Source organism: Protobothrops mucrosquamatus, unplaced genomic scaffold (genome assembly GCF_001527695.2).
Source record: "Protobothrops mucrosquamatus isolate PMUCROS unplaced genomic scaffold, P.Mucros_1.0 scaffold4018, whole genome shotgun sequence".
NCBI lineage: Eukaryota > Metazoa > Chordata > Lepidosauria > Squamata > Viperidae > Protobothrops > Protobothrops mucrosquamatus.
This window is the reverse complement of record NW_015389955.1, coordinates 90,097-103,019: the sequence shown is the minus strand read 5'-3', so window position 1 is coordinate 103,019 and position 12,923 is coordinate 90,097. Positions and strand designations below refer to the sequence as shown.

The 12,923-nt window shown below is 45.0% G+C and overlaps 1 protein-coding gene across 1 annotated transcript; it reads right to left on the bottom strand.

Annotated features, from left to right (window-relative positions):
- Positions 1 to 7,251: 7,251 nt before the first annotated feature.
- On the bottom strand, positions 7,252 to 8,568 carry LOC107298490 (zinc finger protein OZF-like). Its single transcript, XM_029286542.1, has one exon. It carries the CDS (start codon positions 8,566 to 8,568, stop codon positions 7,252 to 7,254), a length of 1,317 nt encoding a protein of 438 aa, XP_029142375.1.
- Between the last annotated feature and the right edge of the window lie 4,355 nt (positions 8,569 to 12,923).

Sequence of the window (12,923 nt, the reverse complement as noted above, 5' to 3'; positions counted from 1 at the left end):
TTAACCCAGATCCTGACCGATACGATTTGCCATCTCTAGGCTGATCAGGAAGGGGGCCTGTTGGTTCAAATGGATGGATAGATGTTTTGCCAAATAGGGAAATAAAGTCAATCGGAGAGTGAGTTGGTTGGTGTCTAAATTAGATCATAAAGAAATAAAAATAAATATGTTCAGGTGGGTCCTCAACTTAAAACTGTAATGGAGTCTGCCCGTTATTGATCTGGGTCATGGCTTTTGTGAGCGAAGTCCGTTGTAACTTCAAACGGTCACAGGCTGATGGCTGCGTGTACTGAACTTCCATGGCTGTGTATGTCTGTGTGTTTGTGTGTGTGTGTGTGTGTCTTTCTCCAGCTGTGCCTAAGCTCTTGGCTGAAAGGGGGGGCTGATCCAAACTCAGCCACTCTCACTTGAGCTGGGAAGGGAAAATAATAATAATAATAATAATAATAATAATAATAATAATAATAATAATAATAATAATAATAATAATAATAATAATAATAATAATAATAATAATAAAGTTGGAAGGGACCTTGAAGTCATCTAGTCCAACCCCCTGCTCAGGCAGGAAACCCTATACCATTTCAGACAAATGGCTGTCCAGTCTCTTCTTAAAAACTTCCAGTGTTGGAGACCTCCACAGGAAGAACCAAGAATAATAAAAAAAACCTTTGTTGGCAGAAGAAGCTGAATGCTCACAGACGCACGGTGTGTGTATGTTTGTGTGTGTAGGAATTAGCAGGGTGAATTTGGCAAAACAGCCTCTTTTTCCTAATTGCAGTTGTCCTTCCGTGTAGCCCAGGACTGGACCTTCTTCCCAAAGAGCCTTAAATCCATAAAGGGAAAGAGCCTCCATAAGACCCAAGAAGCATTGGGGAACCAGGGGTCCGGATCAAGGTGCTCACAGGGCCCCCCGCTCTGTGCTTGGAGGAGGAGGGAAGATGCCAGAAGACCTCTGAAATAGCCAATAGGAGTCAGGCAGATTCCAGCTTCTGGGCACATCAGCAACTATGTCATAAAGGATGTTTCTATGGGATCAAGAGGGAAAATACCACTTTCAAACTGAAACAGCCAGGAAATTATGCTGTGTTGGGCTGGGGATGAGATGCCATTTCATGGAGGAGAGAGGGGAATAGAATTAACCACAGTTCAGGGCAACCAAGGAGTTAAGGTAGGTCTCGTTTACTGAAGCCAATGAATCCTACAAAAAAAAAATTGCATTAAATTTATAATATTTGAAGTGATATCTCTATGGAAAATAGGGCAATTGGTTCTAGACAGACGTAAATTGGAAAGAAAAAATATTGAATATAATACGGTATATGAATAATAACGAAACATCTCAGTAACGAATAAGAAGAATATCCTTAAAAGAATTTAAATGTATAGTTAAAACCACAACTGTACACACGATAGCGTTAATTGCACACACGAAAGCCTGACATTAAATTAATAGGGGAACACAGGCACTACACAGGTTATGTAGAAAGTAAACACAGGGTCAGTCATAAAGGACTCAAATGTCTATACACCATTGCACAGAGTATGAGCAGCAAACAGGGTGAACTAGAAATTCAGGTTAATGAGGGCAGATATGATATTGTTGCCATAACGGAAACATGGTGGGATGAAACCCACAAATGGAACACACAGCTAGAGGGATTTAAATTATTTAAAAGAAACAAACCAAACAAAAGAGGAGGTGGAGTTGCTCTCTATATAATAACTACATCTCTACAGAAATAAGAGCACAACAATGGTATCAATGCAGTGGCATGAAACACAACCTGGTATCCATTTAAAGTTCACACTAAATTGAACATTGCACAATATTCTAACAATATAATGCTGACTCTACTAGAAACACAGAGAAGTCAAGAAGGATGAGTTTCTTCAATCACACGAGAAACCTGCTTGCTCCACAGTGGAGCTTTTATGAAGGATGCTTGAAGGGGGAGACTGGACTGGACACCTGCATTGCTCTCAATGGGGATCACGCCAAACACGCTGGACAAGGATGGAGGATCCAAGAGGCCTCAGCTCCGGAATGGTTTATTTGTAGCTCAGGGCTGAACTGCTGGGTCTTTGGTGTTCTCTGAGCTTGGTGGTTTCCATGTAGATGTTTCATTACCCAATTGGGGAACAGCATCACTGCTAACAATATCACCTAGAACTGATAGTGTTACCTAGTTGGGTAATGAAACGTCTGCAAGGAAACAACCAAACTCAGAGGACACCAAGGTCCCCACACCAGCTCTGGCCAAAGAGCCCCTTGTTGTCTCAGTGCATTGAGTTACTCATCCCAGCATCAGCTGAGAGAAAACTTCATCCATTCCTGGGCTGGACTGAGGCTGTCAATCAAAGAAGGGATCTCCCAGGAAGCATGAAGCCTTGGCTTTCTACAGCCTTCATCTATTCCATGACCTTCGTATCCAACCCTCAGGGAGGAGGCTGGGAAAGGGCTTTGACCGTCGGTTAATAAAGGCAGCTTCTATGCTGTGGACATCTTAATAATAATAGTAAAGTTGGAAGGGACCTTGGAGGTCATCTAGTCCAACCCCCTGCTCAAGCAGGAAACCCTATACCATTTCGGACAAATGGCTGTCCAGTCTCTTCTTAAAAACCTCCAGTGTTGGAGCATTCACCGCTTCTGGAGGCAGGTTGTTCCACTGGTTAATTGTTCTAACTGTAAGGAAGTTTCTCCTTAGTTCTAGGTTGCTTCTCTCCTTGCTTAGTTTCCACCCGTTGCTTCTCATCCTGCCTTCAGGCACCTTGGAAAATAGCTTGACTCCCTCTTCTTTGTGGCAGCCCCTGAGATATTGGAACGCTGCTATCATGTCCCCCCTCGTCCTTCTCTTCGTTAAACTAGACATACCCAATTCCAGCAACCGTTCCTTATATGCTTTAGCCTCCAGGCCCCTAATCATCTTTGTTGCTCTTCTCTGTACTCTTTCTAGAGTCTCAACATCTTTTTTACATCTTGCCTGTGTTTCATCTCCCAGGGTGGGAACCAACCACTCAGGGACAGTTCAGAGTTCCAGCAGTGTACAGCTGCCTTTTTTGGTAGCTGCTGGAAGACTTTGTTGGTATTCCCTTTTAACTGGAGAGTAAAAATTGTATTTAAGTCCTCAAGAGTTTTTAATTCAGATTAACTTCAGGCCTTAGAGTGCTCTGTGATAGCCACTGGTGTAATGCTTGTGTGACCCTCCATCATGAGCACTTTAAAGTACACACACACACACAAGCCTCACATTAACTGAATTTTGGGTTGCATGAAACACAACCTGGTCTCAATTTACAATTCGCACTGAACTGATTACATAATTCAAAGTTGCACTTCCTGTAACCTACGATGTGTTTCCTAGGATTTGGTTCAATCAATCACGAGTGTGTCAGGCACAACTGATCTGATCTGCCCTTAAGAGCAGGGCCCCATCCCAATCCCCCAAGACATTTTTCCTAAAGTTTCATCGGAAATCTACATCTTTCAATTCAACACCAGAAGTCAAAATTCTCCAGTGAGAGAGGATGGAGTCAAAAGAATCCAGAGGGCAGCAGTTATTGAACAACTGGACTTCTGACCATTTTAAAGGGCATCACCTAACAGAGCTAAAAAAAAATGTCAGGATTTTCACTAAACTCTATGGCACAATTTGGTGGCCATTTTGAGTTTTTTGAGCCTCCCCTTTTCACGCCCGAAAACAGTCCTGTTGATTTGTTTCAAAAATAACTTTATTAAGGATTATATTCGGAGATCCAACAAAGAAACAATACAAGTTAGTATGTGTGAATATGCTTTTCACTGAATAAACAACCAGAGGCATCTTTGTTTCACCCCTCATCCCGCTTTCTCCTAAGTAAGGTTCTACATTTAGGCAAGAAAAACCAAATGTACAGGTATAGTATAGGGGGTACCTTGCTCAATAGTAGTAACTGTGAGAGGGATCTCGGAGTCCTAGTGGACAATCACTTAAATATGAGCCAGCAGTGTGCTGCAGCTGCCAAAAAGGCCAACACAGTGCTAGGCTGCATTAACAGAGGGATAGAATCAAGANGAATACTGCATCCAGTTTTGGTCACCACAATGTAAAAAAGATGTTGAGACTCTAGAAAGAGTACAGAGAAGAGCAACAAAGATGATTAGGGGACTGGAGGCTAAAACATATAAGGAACGGTTGCTGGAATTGGGTATGTCTAGTTTAATGAAGAGAAGGACGAGGGGGGACATGATAGCAGTGTTCCAATATCTCAGGGACTGCCACAAAGAGGGAGTCAAGCTATTTTCCGAAGCCCCTGAAGACAGGACAAGAAGCAACGGATGGAAACTAACAAAAGAGAGAAGCAACCTAGAACTAAGGAGAAACTTCCTTACAGTTAGAACAATTAACCAGTGGAACAACCTGCCTCCAGAAGTGGTGAATGCTCCAACACTGGAAGTTTTTAAGAAGAAACTGGACAGCCATTTGTCCGAAATGGGATAGGGTTACCTGCCTAAGCAGGGGGCTGGACGTGATGACCTCCAAGGTCCCTTCCAACTTTATTATTATCATTATTATTAATATTATTATTAAAGTCCAGTTCTCCTTAATGATCAACAAAGCTCTAATAAAATCTGTGCTCTTCAGTCAGAAATTAGGTGTCCAGTTCATCCCTTCTGCTCTATTGAGCCTCCGCGCTATCAGCCCTCTCTACCACAAAGATCCTGCAGGAGAAGGGCAGTGTGGACAACCCTGGGGTCTGGCAGGGTGAGAGCTGTGAACCATAAACACAAAGCCATAATGGATCTAATCCTCACTAACAGAGATGAAATGATAGAAGATGTTGAAGTCACAGGAACCTTGGGGGGAAGTGATCGTGCAATATTGGAATTCAACATTAGGGAAGCACAAGCAATAGAACACAGTAAAACTAGAGTCCTGGATTTTAAGAGAGCTAATTTCAATAAACTTAGAGAGGGCTTGGGAAGGATTCCATGGATGAGAAGCCTCAAGGGGAAAACAAGTCAAGAAGCTTGGGAAATTTTGAAAAGTGAGATAATAAAAGCCCAGTCTAGCACAATACCAACAAAGAAGAAAAATAACAGCTCTCAAAAGAAACCAGCATGGCTGCATAAATAACTCTCTGATAAATTGAAAGATAAAAAGGACAAGTATAGAAAGTGGAAAGAGGGGCACATAACTAAAGCAGAATATCAGCAAATAGCCCGAGCCTGCAAAGATGAAGTGAGGAAAGCTAAGGCTCAAAAGGAACTAAGGCTTGCGACCAAAGTCAAAAATAACAAAAAAAAAGCTTCTTTCAACATGTAAAAAACAAGAAAAAGGTTAAGGAAATGATTGGTCCATTAGTGGGGGAAAGTGGCAAGAAGGTGACAAGCAACAGGGAGAAAGCAGAACTATTTAACTTGCTTTTTGCATCTGTCTTTACACAAAGGGAAAAACCAGTCCAACCTATAAAAAACAGATTAGAAACACAAGTTAAGATAGGCAAGAAAATGGTAAGTGAGCACCTGTCCAGCCCAGACGAGTTCAAATCACCAGGACCACATGGATTACACCCCAAGGTTCTCAAGAAACTGGCAGATGTGATCTCAGAACCACTGAACTATATTTTTCAAAGATCTTGGAGCACTGGGGAACTACTAGAGGACTGGAAAAGAGCTGATGTAGTTCCCATCTTCAAAAAAGGAAAAAAATGGATCCAGGCAATTACAGACCTATTAGCCTGACCTCAATACCTGGGAAGATTCTGGAAAAGATAATCAAACAACGAATCAGCGAACACCTAGAGGTAAACAAAGTCATTACTAAAAGCCAACATGGGTTTGTCAAAAACAGATCATGCCAGACAAATCTTATTGCATTCTTTGACCAAGTGACAAAATTAGTGCATCAGAGGAATGCTGTGGATATAATTTACTTGGTCTTCAGTAAGGCATTTGATAAAGTGGATCCCTCGGGAGAGGCTTCTGGGTCCCGCTCCAGGCAGGTCGGGCGGTTCTCCCTCTGGCCTCCGGGCCCGCTCCCGCCAGGATCACAACCTTTTTAAAATAACACCCAGGCCAGGAAACCTTTTTCTCAGTTTATCCCAATTATGAACTTTATGGGTCTTTTTTTTTTTTTAAAGATTTCAGGATAAAACATTTTCTATGCTACAAATATTTCTGGGGCTCCTCTCTGTGGGGACTCACAAATGTACCACAACAATTGTCTCATTTCAAGGAACAGATTTTCCACACACCAAGCTCTGATGTGGTTTGTCACCTGGAAAGAGTGTCCAATAGTCCGAGCACCTGGAGGGTTTCTCTTCAGGGCATTTTTACCTGCAGACCCAGGTAGACATTCCAGAAAAATATTTCCCATACCAAACATACAATTTCTTTTTCTTGTGGATTCTTTGGAGCCTCCAGAAGTGAGGTCAGTATTTTGCACTATTCCAAGCATTTCAACAATGACCCCCTTTTGTGAATACTTTTAGGATTTATCAAGGTAGTCCTTACAGGTAGTCCTCAACTTATAAAATCAGTTAACGGTTCAAAACTACAGCAAACATTTATGGCCCATAAGCCATTGTAAAATATCTTCCCCCACCCCCAAGTTACCTGAACACATTATGAGCACTTGGCAACCGGCTGGCTTTTGCATCCAGTTCCATGATCTTGCAGCCATCAGATCACAATTTGCATTTTTGGGTCATTTTTTTTGCAGAAAATGCAAATTTGGAAGAATGGCTTTCTACTTAGGACTGCTTATTACAAAAAATGTCATAAAATCAGATACGGTCATATGGGTGACACAATGTATGACTGGGAAAACCTATGACCGGGAATCTGTTCCTAATTACAGTCATAAGTTGAGTACTGGTTGCGCTCTGCAAAACATAATGTACACTCCCACAACACTTGTAACCTCTTTTCTCTTGTGTAATCTCTCTGGTAAATTACTAATGATACTGCTTTGTGAGCCAAACGTTTTTGCACTCTTCGCATTTATGCGCTTTTGCTTGACTGTGTACTCGGATTGTATTTAACGCAATGTGACTAGGAGAAACATTTTCCCCACACGAAACAATTGCAGGATTTCCCTTCTGTCACTGTGTGAAATTCCTGATGAACACTAAGATGTGACTTTTGGAAAAAATGTTTCTCTCATTCTTCACAAATGAAGGGGTTTATCTCTTCTATGGACATTCTGGTGCATTTTTAACTCTGATTTACAATGAAGTTTTCTCACACTCTGCACGTTTATAAGGTCACTACCTTGTGTGATTTCTGGTGTGCTTGTAAAGTCCTGAAGGTTGGGCAAAACATTTCCCACACTTCAGACACTTATATGTTTTTTTCCCAGTGTGGGTTGTCTGATGCATCAACAGATTATATTTACGGGAAAAACATTTATCACATTCCGAGCATTTGTGAGGTTTCTCTCCTGTATGGATTTGGCTGTGACTTCTGAGGGAAAATAAATGAGCAAATGTTCTCCCACAGTCTAAACATTTGAAATTCTTTTCCCCTGTGTGAACTTTTATATGATTTCTAAGTTCTGATGTGCTACGATAAAATTGTCCGCACTCGATGCATTGATATGGCTTCTCCCCTGTGTGGATTTTATGATGTCTCAAAAGATTTCCCTGTTGAGCAAAAGCTTTTCCACATTCTAGGCATCTGTATGGCTTCTCTCCTGTGTGGAGCCTCTGATGCCTTCCAAGGTTGGGTTTTCGGGCAAAGCATTTCCCACATTCTCCACATTTGAATGGCTTCTCCCCTGTGTGGATTCTTTCATGATTCTGAACCTCTGTTCGAGTAAGGAAACTTTTCCCACACTCCCCACATTGATAGGGTTTCTCCCCTTTGTGCCTCTTCTGGTGTATCCAAAGTTCAGAAGAATTTACAAATCTTCTCGCGCATTCTGGGCATTCATAGGGTTTTTTTCCAGTGTGACGTCTCTGATGTTGCACCAGGTTTGATTTCAAGGTAAAACACTTCCCACAATCGAGGCACTTTTCGCTTTTCTCCCCTCTGTGCGTTTTCTGATGACTGTAAAGATATGTTCTCAGGGCGAAATATTTTCCACACTCAAAGCATTTGTAAGGTTTTATTCCTCCATGAATCTTCTCATGGGCGCAAAGACATGAATTCCGAGAAAAGCTCTTCCCACATTCCCAACATGTGTAAGGTTTCTCCCCTGTGTGAATCGTCTCGTGGTGTCTGAGATGGGCTTTTCGATGAAAAAATTTCCCACACTCCAGACACTGATAGGGTTTCTCTCCAGTGTGGATTTTCTGATGTGTAAGAAGGTCTTGCTTTTGACCAAAGCATAAGTCACATTCCTCACATTTATAAGGTTTTAGTCTGGGGTGGCGTCTGAGATCTTTGGCGTCTTTTCCAGAAAAGGATTTCTCACCCTCCAAACCTTCACTGGATCCACTTTCCACATGGACCTTCCTGTGGGTCAAAAGGAGGGACCGGTGAGCGAAGGATTTCCCACACTCTGAGCATTCATGGGTTCTTTGGTGGTTTTCCGGAGTGCTGCCTGTGTCTGACGGGGGATCCAAGAGTTTCCCAGGCTCCATCCTTTCTGGTGCTTGCTGCCTTGGGATGAATTTCTACTACCTGTTGATAGTTGGCTTGCAGGTCAATCTTTGGTCACAATCTTTTATCTGGTGTTAGAAAGAAAAAGAAAGGAGGAATATTAATTTCCTTCTGAGAAATCACAAAATCCTAGCCTTGGAAGGGACCATGAAGGTCCCCCAGTCCCACCCTCTGCTCAGTATACATGAGATAAAATCTCAGTGATGGAGCCCCACATCTGTAGGAGGGATGTCCTCAACCTATGACCACAGCTGTGACTGGAATTTCGGTCCTTCAGGGAAGCAGTGGTTAGGTGACCACTTCTCTCCACAGTTGAAATCCCACACTCTGGTTGCAATCATTAAGTCATCTTGGGGGTTCTTAAGTGGAGGGAGGCCTAGGCCAGGGGTAGGCAACCTTGGCTCTTTTATGACTTGTGGACTTCAACTCCCAGAATTCCTGAGCCAGCATGGCTCAGCTTGGAAACCTCTCCCTTTCCCCTCAGCATGGCTGGCTCAGGAATTCTGGGAGTTGAAGTCCACGAGTCATAAAAGAGCCAAAGTTGCCTACCCCTGGCCTAGACCATGGTTGTGGGAGTACCTCGGGAGTGGGGTTGGTCCTGGGGATCAGGCACAGGTCACCCATGAGTTGGGGGGTGGTGGTGCTGAAGTGGGATGTAAAGCTGCCACCCTACTGGAAACCTGAGCTGTCTCAGCCTGGCCATGCAATAACAGCCCTGATGGAAAGCAATGCTGGGTTGGGCCTGGGTTTAAGTGGAGGCCTGGGGCCTTCAGCCATCTGCCACTGACCCCAGAACCAGCCCAGTGTCTCCGCTGCCACTTAGAAATGCGGCCTCAAGCCTCGGACCGGAGGCCTTTAGCAGCCTTGTTTCATTCTCCAAGACGCATGATGCATACATGTTTTCAATCAAGGTGTCCCAAAGCACCTCGAAGCTTTTTCAGGACCCCCTCAACTCACCCATGACCTATGCCAGCCTCCCCTGCCCACTTCAGGCAACCCCAGGTTCCTTACCTGTGACTCTGTCTGCTTAATAACCTGTGAAATTGCTCAACAACCAGTGCAGGAACGCAATGTTTGAGCAAAGCAGCCAAGTCGCATCTCAATGCCCGCTTCATGCAATGACCCAAGATTCCGGTCCGAATTGTGCTAGTATGTCCAGGACAAGCTACCAGATATACGAAAAATTTACACCATCACATAAGAGAAGGAAAAAGATTTCAGGCTGTTGTAAGCAACCCATTTCTGATTCCCTTTTCTTGCTTCTTCTGACCTTTATACCCACAAGCTCCATCGCATCATGGCTTTTTGATCCTGGCTTCTTTACGAAACATTTTAAACAAACTGCTTCTCCAACCGGGCCAAGATTTCCACATTCTCTAGAACAGAGTCCTGGCCAAAGTTTGGTGGGTCCCGATCCAAAAACGCCCCTTCTCCTCTGCGGAGCTCAAGGCCACATCCTCACTGGTCTCCTGCAAAGAGAAATGAGAAAGGCTCAGATGCCAACAGTGATACTGATCAGCGTCTACAAATGGAAGAGAGAGGAGAAAATAGGATTATTTGTTCAGGAGACAAAATAATGGGGATGGAATTGTGATTCAAGAAGATCTTAATGAGCCAAAATGAAAGAAACCAGCAAGATGAAGTCCAACAGGGACCAATGCAGAGTTGTGAGTAGGAAAACTCAAAGGAAGACAAGAGAGATCAGATGGGGCAAAGCACGTGTGAAAAGGGCTGCTCTTTTTGGAGGCTGCAAGGCCACAAAAATTCCAGGCTTCCTGGGACCGAATGCTACCTTGGATAAGCGTTTTTAAATTAGGTAAGACAATCTTCTAGCCATCAGTTTCTTTTGTTACCTGCTTTACAAGACCAGCCTCAAAACCTCCTTAGAACTTTTGGTTTGCAAAACATCCACCAAGAAGTTGCTGCCACATCACAGCCTCTTCAGGGCAAAATAAGGGAAATATTGATTTTTACAGATTTTACTCCATGGCAATGGACCTAGGTATTTGCAAGACCGCCTCCTACCAAATACTTCCCTTCGACCAGTCCGCTCCCACAGAGAGGGCCTCCTTAGGGTGCCGTCGGCCAGTCAATGCCGGCTGGTGACCCCCAGGGGGAGAGCCTTCTCTGTGGCAGCTCCTGCCCTCTGGAATTACCTACACCCCCCCCGACCTACGTACAACTGCGGACCTGCACCTTTTTCGCTGAGCCCTGAAAACCCATCTATTTCGTGCAGCCGGCCTGGCGTAGTCTTAATTAGGTTTTAGTATAGGTTTTTATATGGGGTATTTTAGAGCAGGCCTTTATTTAATTTGATTTTAGAATAGATATTTATTGTGATTTTATTATCGCCTGTTCACCGCCCTGAGTCCCGTAAGGGAGATAGGGCGGTATACAAATCTAAATAAACATAAACATAAACTTCAATGGGGCAGAAAATGTGTGGAAAGGGCTGCTCTTTCCAGGCAGCGGATTCAAACATAGGTACAATTAGGAAAGGCAGCCTTTTGGCCATCAGCTTGTGTTTTTTTTACCTGCTCACAAGATCAGCCTCAAAACTTCCTTTGTAAAACATCCACCAAGAAGGGGGTGGGCACATCACAGCTTAAGGGGAAAACAAGGAAAACATAAGATTTAGAAATTCTGCCCAGCTTTTTAAAACAGGAGCAAAGTAAAGATTAGCATCAAAACAAAAGATTTTATTTCCCCCCCTTTAGACAGAGCACAAAGAAAGAGGATCCCTTTTGTGGGTTAAAACAACGTGAGCTCAATTCAACTAATTTAAACGTGTTTTCTTTCCCCCCAAAATCACCCATCCCAGTTGCAATGAGGACAAGAAGGCGTTAATAGCATACTACAAACCTCAATAAATGTTTTTTTAAAGCTCCGTTTACTCCATTTTCGCAACTACTCTTGGCGGGATCTGCATTCTCAGAGGCCTCCTGCCCTGACGGACCACAGGGAGACCTTCTGGAGTAACTTCCTCAAAAGTCCTTCCCGGAGCCCCACGGGGAGCCTCGGCCGGGCGAGGAGGGGGCAGATCCAGCCCGGGGAGGGAGGGACCCCCTTTGCCCCCCTGGAGGGAAGGGAGGGATCCACTCCCTGCAGGCGACGCCAGAGCCGAATCTCCCCAAGGAAAACCCGGCAAGCCGGAGAGGCGGATCCGCAGCTACCTTTCTCCTGGCGGGGGGGGGGAAGCTCTCCTGGCGGGAGGGGCGCCCCAAAGGCCGGAGGGAGAGCAGCCAGACCTGCCCCGAGCGGGATCCAGAAGCCTCTCCCGAGGGATCCAGCGCCGATCCTGCCAGGGCGAAGCGGGAAACAAGGAGGGAAGCGGAGATCCATCGAGTGGGAGGGTCCAGGCGGGGCTTCTGCTCTCCTCCCGGGCTTCGCCTTTCATCCCCGCCCCTTTGCCCCTCACTTCCTCTCACCTGCCTTCCCAGCCGGGTCTCCCTGTTCCTCCGCGGGCCATCCGCGTCCGGGGTTCCTCTGCCCATGCGAAGAGTGCCCTGCCGTGCCCGGGCGGAGCTGCCTCTTGCTCCAGCATCGGAGTAGAAACTGAAGCTCCGCGATGGCCGCCAAGGAGTCGCGGAGGGAATTGGGAGGATTTGCGGCGTTTCCCGCAGGCTGGAGAAGAGGGCGTGGGGGGGGATGCGGACCCCGAGGAAGACCTGCTCCCGGGGGAGGGGAGGCAGCGGCAAGACATACGGAGATCCAGTGAGTGGGAGGGTTGGGGGGCGGGGCTTCTGTTCTCCTCTCGGGCTCCGCCTCCGCCTGGAAGTCCCGCCCCTTCTCCGCCTGCTCCCTCCTCCCAGCCAGGATCACGTGCTCGGAAACCTCCTCTGATCCTCCAATGGGCGCCCGGCGTCGAGGTTTCCTCTGCCCATGGTATTTATTTACAATTCAGATCAAATTGAACGTTGAACAATATTCTCCCACATATAATGCTGACTCTACTAGGAGCACCCAGGAGTCAAGAGGGAGGCGATTCTTCAATCCTCCAAGAAACCTGCTTGCTCCACAGTGGAGCTTTTATGAAGGATGCTTGGAGGAGGAGACTGGATTGGACACTTGCGTTGTTCTCTGGGGGGATCCTGCCAAACACGCTGGACAAGGATGGAGGATCCAAGAGGTCTCAGCTCCAGAATGGATTATTTGTAGCTCAGGGTTGAAATGCTGGGTATTTATTATTCTCTGAGCTTGGTGGTTTCCTTGCAGATGTTTCATTACCCAATTAGGGAACAGCATCACTGCTAAGGATGTTACTTAGCACTGAATAATAATATTAATATTAATATTAATAATAATAATAGTAATAATAGTAATAATAGTAATAATA

Coding starts and splice junctions, on each gene's coding strand:
- LOC107298490 (XM_029286542.1), bottom strand. CDS start 8,568: ATGGAGCCTGGGAAACTCTTGGATCCCCCGTCAGACACAGGCAGCACT.